The 15,153-nt window shown below is 48.9% G+C and overlaps 2 protein-coding genes across 2 annotated transcripts in view; one reads left to right on the top strand and one right to left on the bottom strand.

The window, feature by feature from the left end:
• Positions 1-15,153, top strand: part of LOC121270302 (zinc finger protein 420-like) — a 56,634-nt gene that overhangs the window by 10,834 nt on the left and 30,647 nt on the right. The window contains exon 5 of the mRNA XM_041175609.1: positions 14,455-14,587. Within this exon, the coding sequence (XP_041031543.1) occupies positions 14,455-14,587 (133 nt within the window). The remainder of the gene's footprint in view (positions 1-14,454; positions 14,588-15,153) is intronic.
• Positions 10,903-14,765, bottom strand: LOC121270466 (gastrula zinc finger protein XlCGF57.1-like). The gene is made up of 2 exons (XM_041175786.1): positions 14,685-14,765; positions 10,903-13,279 (listed from the first exon to the last, which is right to left on the bottom strand). Exons 1-2 carry the CDS (start codon positions 14,757-14,759, stop codon positions 12,152-12,154), a joined length of 1,203 nt encoding a protein of 400 aa, XP_041031720.1. The 5' UTR covers positions 14,760-14,765; the 3' UTR covers positions 10,903-12,151.

The following is a 15,153-nucleotide window of genomic DNA, read 5'->3' as shown; positions in this document are numbered from 1 at the left end:
ATCCCTGACTTGTGCCTTGTAGATGGTGGACAGGTTTTGGGGAGTCAGGAGGTGAGTTACTCTCCACAGAATTCCCAGCTTCTGACCTGCCCTTGTCGCTCCAGTATTTCTAAGGCTAGTCCAGTTCAGTTTCTGGTCAATGGTAACTCCCAGGATGTTGATAGCAGGGGATTCAACGATGGTAATGCCATTGAATATCACAGGGAGATGGTCAGATTCACTGTTGTTAGTGACAGTCATTGCCTGACATGTGTGTGGCACAAATGTTCACCCTTCAACCCTGTGCTCACTGACCTACAAAGTCTCTAGGTTAAGGAGCTCCAAAATTTTAAATTTCACATCCTTGCTTTCAAATCCCTTCATGCTCACAGCCTGCCATAACTCTGTACCCATGGTGACAGTCCGCCATAACTCTGTAACCATGGTGACGGCGTGCCATGACTCTGTAACCATGGTGACTGCCCGACTGAACTCTACAATCATGGTGACTGCCTGCTAAAGCTCTGTAATCTCCTCCAACCTCACAAGCTTCCCAGATATCTGTGCTTCTCTAATTCTGACATCCTCAGCTCTCCTGATTTTAATTGTTCCATCTTTGGTGACCACATCTTCAGTTGCCAACAGCATAAGCTCTGGGATTTCCTCTCTAAACCCCTCCACATCTCAACCTCACTTTCCTACTTTAAGATTATCCTTAAAACCTTCCTCTTGTGGCCAAATCTTTGGCAATCTGCTCTCATATCTCCTTACATGACTTTGTGTCAAATGTTGCTTTATAAAGCTCCTGTGAAATACCTTGGAAAGGTCTATTACATGAAGGGTGCTATATAAATACACATTGTTGTTGTTGATTTGGATATATATCACTGTTCCTTCATCATCGTTGTATCTCCTTACCTCACAACATTGCTGGAGCATCTTCACCACATGGACTGCAGCAGTTCAAGAAGGTCAAACATCATCTTCCCCACAGGTAAATGGGGATGGGAAATATCTGCTGCTGGTCTTGTTAATGAAACGGCAGGGGAGTGGGACCAGCTGATTTGCTCTTGCAGAGACAGCACGGGCAGGACGGGCCGAATGTCCTCCATTTGCATTGTAACCATTCAATGATTCAATGATAAAGAACCGACGCTGGAGACCAGGGACCAGCCTCCAGAACCAATGTCCAACCTGATACAAACCGGCTCTTCATTGATCTGGGAGCTGCGGCCCCGCTCGGTGTAAACGGGGGAGGGGGACCGATCAGTTTATTTCGGGGGTTTGCGGTTTACACGTTTCCCAGACTCCGTCCAGATCCATCGCTCCCTCCATCCCGCTATCCCCCCCTTTACTCATTGTGGACCCGTCCGTCCATCGCCATTACCCGCACTGCACATGCTTCAATCACAACCCGGCCCCGCCCCCTCATTCACTCCGATTGGTTGGAGGACCAAATACAGATGGAACCTCCAGAGATAAAAACAAAAAAACTGCGGATGCTGGAAATCCAAAACAAAAACAGAATTACCTGGAAAATCTCAGCAGGTCTGGCAGCATCGGCGGAGAAGAAAAGAGTTGACGTTTCGAGTCCTCATGACCCTTCGACAGAACTTGCGTTCGAGTCCAAGACAGAGTTGAAATATAAGCTGGTTTAAGGTGTGTGTGTGGGGGGCGGAGAGATAGAGAGACAAAGAGGTGGAGCGGGGGGGGGGGGGGGCGGAGCGGGTGTGGTTGTAGGGACAAACAAGCAGTGATAGAAGCAGATCATCAAAAGATGTCAACGACAATAGTACAATAGAACACATAGGTGTTAAAATTAAAGTTGGTGATATTATCTAAACGAATGTGCTAATTAAGAATGGATGGTAGGGCACTCAAGGTATAGCTCTAGTGGGGTTTTTTTTTATATCATGGAAATAGGTGGGAAAAGGAAAATCTTTATAATTTATTGGAAAAAAAAGGGAAGGGGGAAACAGAAAGGGGGTGGGGATGGGGGAGGGAGCTTACGACCTAAAGTTGTTGAATTCAATATTCAGTCCGGAAGGCTGTAAAGTCCCTAGTCGGAAGATGAGTCCAGTTTGCGTTGGGCTTCACTGGAACAATGCAGCAAGCCAAGGACAGACATGTGGGCAAGAGAGCAGGGTGGAGTGTTGAAATGGCAAGCGACAGGGAGGTTTGGGTCATTCTTGCGGACAGACCGCAGGTGTTCTCCAAAGCGGTCGCCCAGTTTACGTTTGGTCTCTCCAATGTAGAGGAGACCACATTGGGAGCAACGAATGCAGTAGACTAAGTTGGGGGAAATGCAAGTGAAATGCTGCTTCACTTGAAAGGAGTGTTTGGGTCCTTGGACGGTGAGGAGAGAGGAAGTGAAGGGGCAGGTGTTGCATCTTTTGCGTGGGCATGGGGTGGTGCCATAGGAGGGGGTTGAGGAGTAGGGGGTGATGGAGGAGTGGACCAGGGTGTCCAGGGAGGGAGCGATCCCTACGGAATGCCGATAAGGGGGGTGAAGGGAAGATGTGTTTGGTGGTGGCATCATGCTGGAGTTGGCGGAAATGGCGGAGGATGATCCTTTGAATGCGGAGGCTGGTGGGGTGATAAGTGAGGACAAGGGGGACCCTATCATGTTTCTGGGAGGGAGGAGAAGGCGTGAGGGCGGATGCGTGGGAGATGGGCCGGACACGGTTGAGGGCCCTGTCAACGACCGTGGGTAGAAAACCTCGGTTAAGGAAGAAGGAGGACATGTCAGAGGAACTGTTTTTGAATGTAGCATCATCGGAACAGATGCGACGGAGGCGAAGGAACTGAGAGAATGGGATGGAGTCCTTACAGGAAGCGGGGTGTGAGGAGCTGTAGTCGAGATAGCTGTGGGAGTCGGTGGGTTTGTAATGGATATTGATGGACAGTCTATCACCAGAGATTGAGACAGAGAGGTCAAGGAAGGGAAGGGAAGTGTCAGAGATGGACCACGTGAAAATGATGGAGGGGTGGAGATTGGAAGCAAAATTAATAAATTTTTCCAAGTCCTGACGAGAGCATGAAGCGGCACCGAAGTAATCATCGATGTACCGGAGAAAGAGTTGTGGAAGGGGGCCGGAGTAGGACTGCAACAAGGAATGTTCCACATACCCCATAAAGAGACAGGCATAGCTGGGGCCCATGCAGGTACCCATAGCCACACCTTTTATTTGGAGGAAGTGAGAGGAGTTGAAGGAGAAATTGTTCAGTGTGAGAACAAGTTCAGCCAGACGGAGGAGAGTAGTGGTGGATGGGGATTGTTCGGGCCTCTGTTCGAGGAAGAAGCTAAGGGCCCTCAGACCATCCTGGTGGGGAATGGAGGTGTAGAGGGATTGGACGTCCATGGTGAAGAGGAAGCGGTTGGGGCCAGGGAACTGGAAATTGTTGATGTGACGTAAGGTGTCAGAGGAATCACGGATGTAGGTGGGAAGGGACTGGACAAGGGGAGAGAGAAGGGAGTCAAGATAACGAGAAATGAGTTCTGTGGGGCAGGAACAAGCTGAGACGATCGGTCTACCGGGGCAGTTCTGTTTGTGGATTTTGGGTAGGAGATAGAAGCGGGCCGTCCGAGGTTGGGAGACTATCAGGTTGGAAGCTGTGGGAGGGAGATCCCCAGAGGAGATGAGGTCAGTGACAGTCCTGGAAACAATGGCTTGATGTTCAGTGGTGGGGTCATGGTCCAGGGAGAGGTAGGAGGAAGTGTCTGCGAGTTAACGCTCAGCCTCCGCGAGGTAGAGGTCAGTGCGCCAGACAACAACAGCACCACCCTTGTCAGCAGGTTTGATGACAATGTCAGGGTTGGACCTGAGAGAATGGAGTGCAGTAAGTTCAGAGAGAGACAGGTTAGAATGGGTGAGAGGAGCAGAGAAATTAAGACAACTAATGTCGCGCCGACAGTTCTCAATGAAAAGATCAAGAGAAGGTAAGAATCCAGAGGGAGGGGTCCAGGTGGAGGGAGAATATTCGAGATGGGTAAAAGGATCCGTTGAACTGGGAGAGGACTCCTGCCCAAAGAAGTGAGCCCGGAGACGAAGACGGCGGAAGAAGAGTTCAGCATCATGCCGAGCCCGAAATTCATTGAGGTGAGGGCGTAAGGATATGAAACTAAGTCCTTTGCTGAGCACTGAACGTTCAGCATCGGAGAGGGGAAGGTCAGGGGGTATAGTGAATACACGGCTGGGGTTGGGATTGGAAGAAAGGGTGGGGACGGAGGAACAGGCAGGGGTGGAGGGTCCTAGATGGGTGTTGGTGTCAATGAGTTGTTGCAGCTTGCGTTCCTTAGCACTTGAGAGAAAGAGAAAAAGTTTCTTGTTGAGGCGTCGGATGAGCCGAAGGATAAAATGAAACTGGGGGCACGCGCAGCTTTGAAAAAGGGTACGGCGATGCTGCTGGAGGGAGAGGTCGAGTGTGTTCATATGGCGAACAATTGAACAATTGAACAATTTCTCCTTCAACTCCTCTCACTTCCTCCAAATAAAAGGTGTGGCTATGGGTACCCGCATGGGCCCCAGCTATGCCTGTCTCTTTATGGGGTATGTGGAACATTCCTTGTTGCAGTCCTACTCCGGCCCCCTTCCACAACTCTTTCTCCGGTACATCGATGATTACTTCGGTGCCGCTTCATGCTCTCGTCAGGACTTGGAAAAATTTATTAATTTTGCTTCCAATCTCCACCCCTCCATCATTTTCACGTGGTCCATCTCTGACACTTCCCTTCCCTTCCTTGACCTCTCTGTCTCAATCTCTGGTGATAGACTGTCCACCAATATCCATTACAAACCCACCGACTCCCACAGCTATCTCGACTACAGCTCCTCACACCCCGCTTCCTGTAAGGACTCCATCCCATTCTCTCAGTTCCTTCGCCTCCGTCGCATCTGTTCCGATGATGCTACATTCAAAAACAGTTCCTCTGACATGTCCTCCTTCTTCCTTAACCGAGGTTTTCCACCCACGGTCGTTGACAGGGCCCTCAACCTGTGTCCGGCCCATCTCCCGCGCATCCGCCCTCACGCCTTCTCCTCCCTCCCAGAAACATGATAGGGTCCCCCTTGTCCTCACTTATCACCCCACCAGCCTCCGCATTCAAAGGATCATCCTCCGCCATTTCCGCCAACTCCAGCATGATGCCACCACCAAACACATCTTCCCTTCACCCCCCTTATCGGCATTCCATAGAGATCGCTCCCTCCGGGACACCCTGGTCCACTCCTCCATCACCCCCTACTCCTCAACCCCCTCCTATGGCACCACCCCATGCCCACGCAAAAGATGCAACACCTGCCCCGTCACTTCCTCTCTCCTCACCGTCCAAGGACCCAAACACTCCTTTCAAGTGAAGCAGCATTTCACTTGCATTTCCCCCAACTTAGTCTACTGCATTCGTTGCTCCCAATGTGGTCTCCTCTACATTGGAGAGACCAAACGTAAACTGGGCGACCGCTTTGGAGAACACCTGCGGTCTGTCCGCAAGAATGACCCAAACCTCCCTGTCGCTTGCCATTTCAACACTCCACCCTGCTCTCTTGCCCACATGTCTGTCCTTGGCTTGCTGCATTGTTCCAGTGAAGCCCAACGCAAACTGGAGGAACAACACCTCATCTTCCGACTAGGGACTTTACAGCCTTCCGGACTGAATATTGAATTCAACAACTTTAGGTCGTAAGCTCCCTCCCCCATCCCCACCCCCTTTCTGTTTCCCCCTTCCCTTTTTTTTCCAATAAATTATAAAGATTTTCCTTTTCCCACCTATTTCCATTATATAAAAAAAAAACCCCACTAGAGCTATACCTTGAGTGCCCTACCATCCATTCTTAATTAGCACATTCGTTTAGATAATATCACCAACTTTAATTTTAACACCTATGTGTTCTATTGTACTATTGTCGTTGACATCTTTTGATGATCTGCTTCTATCACTGCTTGTTTGTCCCTACAACCATACCCCCCCCCCCACCTCTTTGTTTCTCTATCTCTCCGCCCCCCACACACACACCTTAAACCAGCTTATATTTCAACTCTTTCTTGGACTCGAACGCAAGTTCTGTCGAAGGGTCATGAGGACTCGAAACGTCAACTCTTTTCTTCTCCGCCGATGCTGCCAGACCTGCTGAGTTTTTCCAGGTAATTCTGTTTTTGTTTTGGAACCTCCAGACCCGCCCCCTCTTCCTATTGGTCCGGAGCTGCCGTCAATCACCCGGGCATTGTGACGGTTTCAAACGCTGAGAGCGGCCACAGACTCAGCCTGACTTGCTGATTCTTGGCAGCATTTTCTATTTGGGAATTAGAGCTAGAGATGGATGGTCAGTTCCCCTCATTTCCCCAATGCAGTGATTATCACGTTTACTTTACATGCGAAAGTCCCTGGCTAAATCCCGGCTGGAAAATTGTTACAGATTTTTTTTTATTCATTCACGGGATGTGGGCTTCACTGGCTGGGTCAGCATTTATTACCTATCCCCAGAAGCCCTTGAGAAAGTGGTGTTGAGCTGCCTTCTGGAACCGCTGCAGTGCATGTGGTATGGATACACCCACAGTGTTGTTAGGAAGGGAGTTCCAGGATTTTGACCCAGCAACAGGATTGAGTGACTTGGAGGGGAACTTGCAGGTGGTAAAAGCAAAATACTGTGGATGCTGGAAATCTGAAACAAAACAGGAAATGCTGGAAAAACTCAACAGGTCTAACAGCACCTATAGAGAAAATAAACACACAATTAACATTTCGAGTCTGTATGACTCTCCTTCCAGGTGATGGTGTTCCCATATATCTGCTGCACTTGTCCTTCCAGATGGTAGTGGTCATTGGTTTGAAAGGTGCTGTCGAAGGAGCCTTGGTGAATTCCTGCAGTGCACCTTGGAGATACACTGCTGATACTGTGCGTCAGTGGCTAGAGGGGCAGCAAATTCTGGAGCACCAAGTCTTCAGTACTATTGCCAGAACATTGTCAGGGCCCATAGCCTTTGCAGTATCCAGAGCCTCCAGCCACTTCTTGACAGCACTTCAAGTGAATACAATTGGCTGAAGAATGGCATCTGTGATTTTGGGGACCTCCGGAGGAACCCGAAATGGATCATCCACTTGGCACCTCTGGCTGAAGTTGTAGCAAATGTTTCAGCCTCATCTTTTACACTGATGTGCTGAGCTCCTCCATCATTGAAGGTGGGGATAGTTGTGAAGCCTCCTCCTCCAGTGATTTAATTGTCCACCTCCATTCATGACTGGATGTGGCAGGACTGCAGAGCTTGGATCTGGTCCGTTGGTTGTGGGATTACTTAGCCCTGTCTATCACTTGCTGCTTATCCTATTTGGCACACAAGTAGTCCTGCATTATAGTTTCAAAAGGTTGAAACATCTTTAGGTATGCCTGGTGTTGCTCCAAGCATGCCCTCCTGCACTCTTCATTGAACCAGTGTTGGTCCCCTGCCTTGACGGTAATGGTAGAGTGGGGGATTTGCCAGGCTATGGGGTTACAGATTCTTTTCGAGTGCAATTCTGCTGCTGCTAATGGCACAGCATCTCATGGATGCCCAGTATTGAGTTGCTAGATCTGTTCAAAATCTATCCCATTTAGCATGGTGGCAGTGCCACTGTGGAGGGTATCCTCAATGTGAAGGTGGGAATTTCTCTTCATAAGGACTGTGAGGTGGTCACTCCTACTGATACTGTCATAGACAGTTGCACCTGTGGCAGGCAGGTTGGTGAGAATGAGGTCAAGTGTGTTCTTCCCTCTTCTTGGTTCCCTCACCACCTGCCGCAGACTCAGTGTAGCAGCTGTCAGTTAGGTCTCAGTCAGCTCAGTCAGTAGTGGTACTACCGAGCCACTCTTAGTGATGGACACTGAAGTCCCCCACCCAGAGTACATTCTGCGCCCTTGCCACCCTCAGTGCTTCCTCCAAGCAGTGCTCAACATGGAGGAGCACTCATTCATCAGCTGAGGGAGGGCAGTACGTGGTAATCAGCAGGAGGTTTCCTTGCCCATGTTTGACCTAATGCCATGAGACTTCATGGGGTCTGGAGTTGATGGAGAGGGCTCTCAGGGCAACTCCCTCTCGGCTGTATACCACTGTGTTGCCACCTCTGCTGTGCCTGTCCTTCCAATGGGACAGGACATACCCAGGGATGGTGATGGTGGTGTTGGGTGGGGGTGGAGAAGCGGGTAGAGAGAAGTATCAAATAAAGTAGAAACCTGAGAGTTGGACCAGGGTTAACAGGACACCGATTGGATCGGATGCGAAGCTGGGTGGAGCAGACCAGATGATCACAATTGGAGGGGGGTGGGGGGGGAGTGACTGATGTACACTCCAACCAATAGGGTCGGCGGGATTGGAGGACAGATTGGGGGTGGGTCCTCCAACCAATGGCGGTGTGGCGGGGGCGGGGTGTGGTGTGGAGCTCAGGTGCGCTGATGCAGATTGTGAGGCGCTGTCCCCAGGTGAATGCAGCTGAGGCAGCGCACAGCTGGGACTGGAAACTGGGGCTGTTCTGGGACAGGGGGCAGAGGGGGAGGGGCATCACAGGCAAAAATAATATAATTAAAATGTTTATATATTATTTATTAATTGTAGATATATATAAAAGTGTAGATCGATAAACCTTTAAGAGAATGTGGAACAACAGCAACCTGACCAAGAACCAAACTGTGAGTCTGCCAAGCCCGCGTCCTCAGCACATTCCTCGACAGTGGTGAGACCTGCACAACATACGCTGGGCAGGAGAAAAGGCTGAACCGTTTCCACCTTCACCATCTCAACACGTTTCCTCAGCACCTCACAGTCATCAACTCGATTGCCCTGGCACACGCTAATTCCATCAACAGCCGCTCATTACAAAGTAAAAGTGCTGGCTCAGCCACGTCCATCAGATAGATGATGGCTGTTTACCCAGAGCTCTTCTGTAGGTGAACTGGCCACTGGGTAACAATCCTCCGGACATCAAGGTCTCCACTGCAAGGAGGATATGAAGATGAGGACATTGACACTAATAATGGGGAGACAGTTGCCAACGGCTGTAACCTCTGAAGGCTGACTACTTGGAAGGGCCTTGGAAGTGGTGTGAGGAAACAGAAAGCTCAGCTGGCTGAGATGACGGCCCAGAGCAAACAGAGGCCATTGAATCCTGCACCTTTTCAGCCCATTGCCTTTATCTTCAACACATGGAGCAGAGGCCTCCATGAAAGAGCAGGGCCCTTAGCCACACCAGGTTATGCTTAACACGGAGTTCACCACCACAGCACAAACCATCCCTTAACATTCAATGGCATTACCATTGTTGAATCCCCAAGTCTCAACATCCTGGAGGTTACCATTGACCAGAAACTGAACTGGATGATCCATATAAATACAATGGCCACAAGAGCAGGTCAGAGGCTAGGAATTGAGTGATGAGTAACTCACCTTCTGACTCCCCAAAGACTGTCCGCCATCTACAAGGCACAAGTCAGGAGTGTGATGGAATACTCCCACTTGCCTGGATGAGTGCAGCTCTATAAACACTTAAGCAGCTCAACACCATCCAGAATAAAGCAACCTGCTTGATTGGCACCCCATCCACCACCTTAATCATTCACTCCTTCCACCACTGATGAACAGTAGCAGCAGTGTGTTCCATCTACAAGATGCACTGCAGCAACTCACCAAGGCTCCTTTGACAGCACCTTCCAAACCCACGACCTCTGCCACCAAGAAGAGCAAGGGCTGTGGACACATGGGAGCACCACCACCTGGAAGTTCCCCTCCATGCCACTCACTATCCTGACTTGGAAATATATCGCTGTTCCTTCACTGTCGCTGGGTCAAAATCCTGGAACTCCTTCTCTATAAGCACTGTGGGTGTACCTATACCACATGGACTGCAGCGGTTCAACAAGGCAGCTCACCACCACCTTCTCAAGGGCAGCTAGGGATGGGCAATAAATGCTGACCCAGCCAGTGAAGCCCATGAAGGGATAAAAAAAAAATCTCAGGTGATGGAAGACTGCCAAAGAAAGATAAACACTTTTCAGAACAAGTATTTTGTATCCGTCTTGATGATTGAAGACACCTAAAGCATCCCAAGAATAGTAGAAAATCAAAGGGCTCAAGGAAGGAAGCAACTAGAGAAAAACTACTAGGAAAACTAATGGGACTAAGGGATAACAAGTCTCTTGGACCTGATGGCCTGAGGTGTCTTAAAGGAAGTGGCTACAGAGAAAATGGATGCGTTGGTTGTAATCTTTCAAAACTCCCTAGATTCTGGAAAGATCCCCGCAAATTGGAAAATCAGAAATGTAACGCCGTTATTGAAGAGAAGTAAGGAGACAGAAAGCAGGAAACTATAGACCAGTTAACCCAACATTTATCATTGGGAAAATACTGGAATCCATTATTAAGGAAGTAGGCAGAGTCAACATGGTTTTGTGAAAGGGGAATCATGTTTGACAAATTAATTCGAGTTCTTTGAGGATGTAACAAACAGGGTGGATAAAGGGGAACCAGTAGATGTAGTGTAAAAGCTAAATACTGCGGATGCTGGAAATCTGAAATAAAAACAGAAAATGCTGGAAAAGTTCAGGTCAGGCAGCATCTGTGGAGAGAGCTGAAGAAGCATCATAAGGACTCGAAACATTAACTCTGTCTTCCTCTCCACAGATGTTGCCTGACCTGCTGAGCTTTACCAGCATTTTCTGTTTTTATTTCAGTAGATGTAGTGTATTTAAATTCCCAAAAGGCATCCTAAAAGATGCCACGTGAAAGGTTACTGCACAAAGATAACAGCTTATGATGTTCGTGAAATACATTAGAATGGATAAAGGATTGGCTAACTAACAGGAGAGCTGGGATAAGGGGGTCATTTTCAGGTTGGCAAACTGTAACGAGTGAGGTGGCACAGGGATCAGTGCTTTGGGCCTCAACTATTTACAATCTATATCAATGACTTGGATGAAGGGACTGACCTCATTGTAGCCAAATTTGTTGCTAATACAAAGATAGGTAGGAAAGAAGGAGAACACAAAATTTGCAAAGGGATGTACATAGGATAGGTGAGTGGTCTAAATTTTGCAGATGGAGTATAAAGTGGGAAAATGTGTGCATTTCCACTTTGGTAGGAATTGGGATAATTGAATCCAGGAGGGGAGGTGTGGAATATCTGACCAGGAAAAGGCCATTTAGCCCATTGAGCCTATTCTCCATTTCACCAGAAAATGGCAGATCTGTCACTTCCAGACATCCATTCCATGATATTTAATACCAATGGTTAACCATGACAGCTGTGGCCTTGGTAGAACTATCACCTCCAAGTCAGCACCTATGGGATCAAGTCCCACATCAGCAGTGTGAAATGGCTAGCCTCACCTGTTGCTGAAATATTTGGAACTGGAGAGTGCCCAGTATATCTTAAATAACACTGGAAGGGGACCATATCTCAAAAATTTGAGCAACAGGTGAGGTTAGCTGTTTTCACGCTGTGTCTATGCAGTAGCAACACGAGTGGTATTTTCCACTAACAGGATACTGACGTGAAGCCAAAAAGCATTTTGCCTACAACTCACATGAGTGATGTGATATATAAATTTCAGTACTGCTGTGATGCCAGGTAACAGGCTGTACGTTGCAACAACAGGTGGATCGTATCAAGCTGCATGTCCCTTTGGCTACTCACAATAGGCAGCGTACTGGCTGTACTCAAACAGCTCGGGCTTGCAAATCTCAGGACATAATGTCTAACATTAGATTTGATTCTGTGATTTGCTGAACATTCCAGGGTGTGCTCAGAATTACACTAACAACCGATTTAAGATTATCAATCAAGCTCACCAAGTGGCTCACTTATGCTTGCTGGAAGCTACATATGTTCCGACACAGGGATCTGTCCTCAGCAGGCAGAAGGACACTGTCCAGGCATTGCACCATTTTTGAATTAAATAAAAGTGTGGGGGATAATAGTTCCCTGGTGAATTCTCCATGGCAACACCTCAAATGATCAGAGTCAACTTGTCAACCAATCAGCACCCTTTTCGGATGCAGTATATATTGTTCTTCCCTTTGAAATTTAGCATTCTTGCATCTGTCCTGATGAGTGCAAGATGCAAAGCTTCGACAGCATATCTCTCTTTTTCTCAGCAATATTCAAGTTTTGTTCTACCAAGTGAGTGCTGGCAAAATTGGAGCAGTGCAGTCAGTTGTGAACTTGCTGGTGCTTCACCAGGTAGGATGATCGACTGAATCCCTTCCCACAAACAGAGCAGGTAAAGGGCCTTTCCCCAGTGTGAACTCGCTGGTGGCTCACCAGGTTGGAAGCTTGAGTGAATCCCTTCCCACACATGGAGCAGGTGAATGGATTCTCCCCAGTGTGAACTCGCTGGTGGCTCAGCAGGTTGGAAGCTTGTGTGAATCCCTTCCCACACATGGAGCAGGTGAATGGCCTCTCCCCACTGTGAACTCGCTGGTGTGTCAACAGGTCAGTTGACTGATTAAATCCCTTCCCACATTCGGAGCAGGTGAATGGTCTCTCCCCGGTGTGAACTCGCTGATGTCTGAGAAGGGATGATGACAGAGTGAATCCTTTCCCACACATGGAGCAGGTAAACGGTCTTTCCCCAGTGTGAATTCGCTGGTGTGCCAGCAGGCTTCCTGACTCAGCGAACCCCTTTTCACACACACAGCAAGTGAATGGCCTCTCCCCAGTGTGTACTCGCTGGTGTCTCAACATGTTGGAGGCTTGAGTGAATCCTTTCCCACACTCAGAGCAGGTGAACGGATTTTCCCCTGTGTGAACTCGCTGGTGTGTCAGCAGGTTGGAGGGATGAGTGAATCCCTCCTCACACAGAGAGCAGGTGAATGGCCTCTCCCCACTGTGAACCCGTTGGTGGGAAAGCAGGTCAGATGACTGGATGAATCCCTTCCCACACATGGAGCAAGTGAACGGTCTCTCCCCAGTGTGAACTCGCTGGTGTCTCCGCAGGCTGGATAACAGTGTGAATCCCTTCCCACATTTGGGGCAGATGAACGGCCTCTCCCTGGTGTGACTGCAGCGATGAGTTTCCAGCTCAGAGGGGTGACTGAATCCCTTCCCGCAGTCCCCACATTTACACGGCCTCTCCTCAGTTTGGTCACACTTGTGAGTCTGCAGGTCAGACGATCGTTCGAATCCGCATCCACACACAGAACACGGATACAGTTTATCCACACTGCAAATGCTGCTCTCCGCTTCCATATTACTGATAATCTTCAGGTCCTGATGAATGGTGTGAGTCAGAGAGATTGGCACAGTTTCATCTGAGCTTCCCAGCCACAAACTCTCTCCCTGTAAAGCAAGTTTCCATCAGCATTAACTAAAAACAGGAGAGAAATTCAGAATAGACAATTTACTAGCTTTACCTAAATGTTGCTCCAAAGCCTGCTGTCTCTCCTCTCTGCACTGAAATCAGTCTATCTTGCAATGCCTGTCCCTTTAAATTACAAGTGAACACAGAGGGACAGTGTCCCTTTAATCCCCTTGGCGGCATTCCACAGGGATCGTTCCCTCCGGGACACCCTGGTTCACTCCTCCATCACCTCAACCCCCTCCCACGGCACCTTCCCATGCAACTGCAGAAGGTGCAACACCTGCCCATTTACTTCCCCTCTCCTCACCGTCCAAGGGCCCAAACACTCCTTTCAAGTGAAGCAGCATTTCACTTGCACTTCCCTCAATTTAGTCTATTGCATTTGTTGCTCCCAATGTGGTTTCCTCTACATTGGAGAGACTAAACGCAGACTGGATGACCGCTTTGCAGAACACCTTTGGTCTGTCCGCAAACATGACCCAGAACTCCCTGTCGCTTGCCATTTCAACACTCCACCCTGCTCTCATGCCCACATGTCTGTCCTTGCATTGTTCCAGTGAAGCTCAACGCAGACTGGAGGAACAGCACCTCATCTTCCGACTAGGCACTTTACAGCCTTCCAGACTGAATATTGAGTTCAACAATTTTAGATCATGAACTCTCTCCTCTATTCCCACCCCCTTTCCAACATCCCTCCCCATTTTTTCCCAATAATTTATATAGATTTTTCTTTTCCCACCTATTTCCATTATTTTTACATGTATTTCCATCCATTGTTTTACCTCTACCTTTTAGCCTATTTCGATCCCTTCCCTTCACCCCACCCCCACCAGGGCTATCTGTACCTTGCTTGTCCTGCTTTCTACTCTTAATTAGCACATTCCTTAGATAATATCACCACCTTCAACACTTTGTCTTTTTGTCTGTGACATCTTTTGATTATCTCCACCTATCACTGGCCCCCTATCCAGGTCTGTTTGTCCCACACCGCCCCCACCCCCCCTTAAACTAACTTATATTTCACCTCCTCTATTTTTCTTTAGTTCTGTTGAAGGGTCATTCGGACTCGCAACGTTAACTGTGTTCCTCTCCACCGATGCTGCCAGACCTGCTGAGTTTTTCCAGGAATTTTATTTTTGTTTTGGATTTCCAGCATCCGCAGTTTTTTTGCTTTTGCCCCTTTAAATATTCCGAGCTGCTGCCGGGATATGCGCATGCTCAGTCGCAAATCAACCAGGCGGGTCCTGGGCCAGGCGGCCATTGAAAGGCCGAATAATGGAACGAAGGCGAGTTTTCCCAAACCGAGTGAGCGAGCTCGAGGATGGGGTAGGGATGGAGAGGCGGGCGGAGAGACTCAGAGAGAAAATCAAACAAAATACAAACCGGAGAGTCCGACCGGGGCTGACTGGACACCAAGTGGAACGGACGCGGCGACGGCGCTGGGAAGAACCAGACCATGTGACCACCGAGGGGGCAGTAACTGACATGTGCTCCGACCAATAGGGAAGTGGTGGGGCGGGCAGGGCCGGGCTGGCGGATCGAGGGGTGGTGTTTCCTCCAACCAATGGCGGCGCGGCGATGGGGCGGGGCACGGTGAGGGGGCGGGGCGCGGTTGGAGCTGGATTGTGAGGCGCTGTCCCCAGGTGAGAGCAGCTGAGGCAGCACAGAGCTGGGAAAGGGAGATGGGAATCACACAGGGAACAAACACAGACATATAAATATAAAATGTGTATTTTTATACGTACATAATCACTAAACTATATGTACGTAAATGTAAAATGCTGCAAATCGAACTATAAAAAAGTAACGGTGCAGAAAGAGGCCATTCAGCCCATCGTGTCTGCGCCGGTCA

This window comes from Carcharodon carcharias, chromosome 27 (genome assembly GCF_017639515.1).
Source record: "Carcharodon carcharias isolate sCarCar2 chromosome 27, sCarCar2.pri, whole genome shotgun sequence".
NCBI classification, from domain to species: Eukaryota; Metazoa; Chordata; class Chondrichthyes; order Lamniformes; family Lamnidae; genus Carcharodon; species Carcharodon carcharias.
This window is presented reverse-complemented; position numbering and strand designations above follow the sequence as displayed.

What these genes read in the sequence shown, in the direction of transcription:
- LOC121270466 (XM_041175786.1), bottom strand. Translation starts at nt 14,759, where the DNA reads ATGGTCTGGTTCTTCCCAGCGCCGTCGCCGCGTCCGTTCCACTTGGTG. An exon ending in AGCCCCGGTCGGACTCTCCG is followed by an intron (nt 13,280 to 14,684) that starts GTTTGTATTTTG and finishes CTTGCTTTACAG; the next exon opens with GGAGAGAGTTTGTGGCTGGG.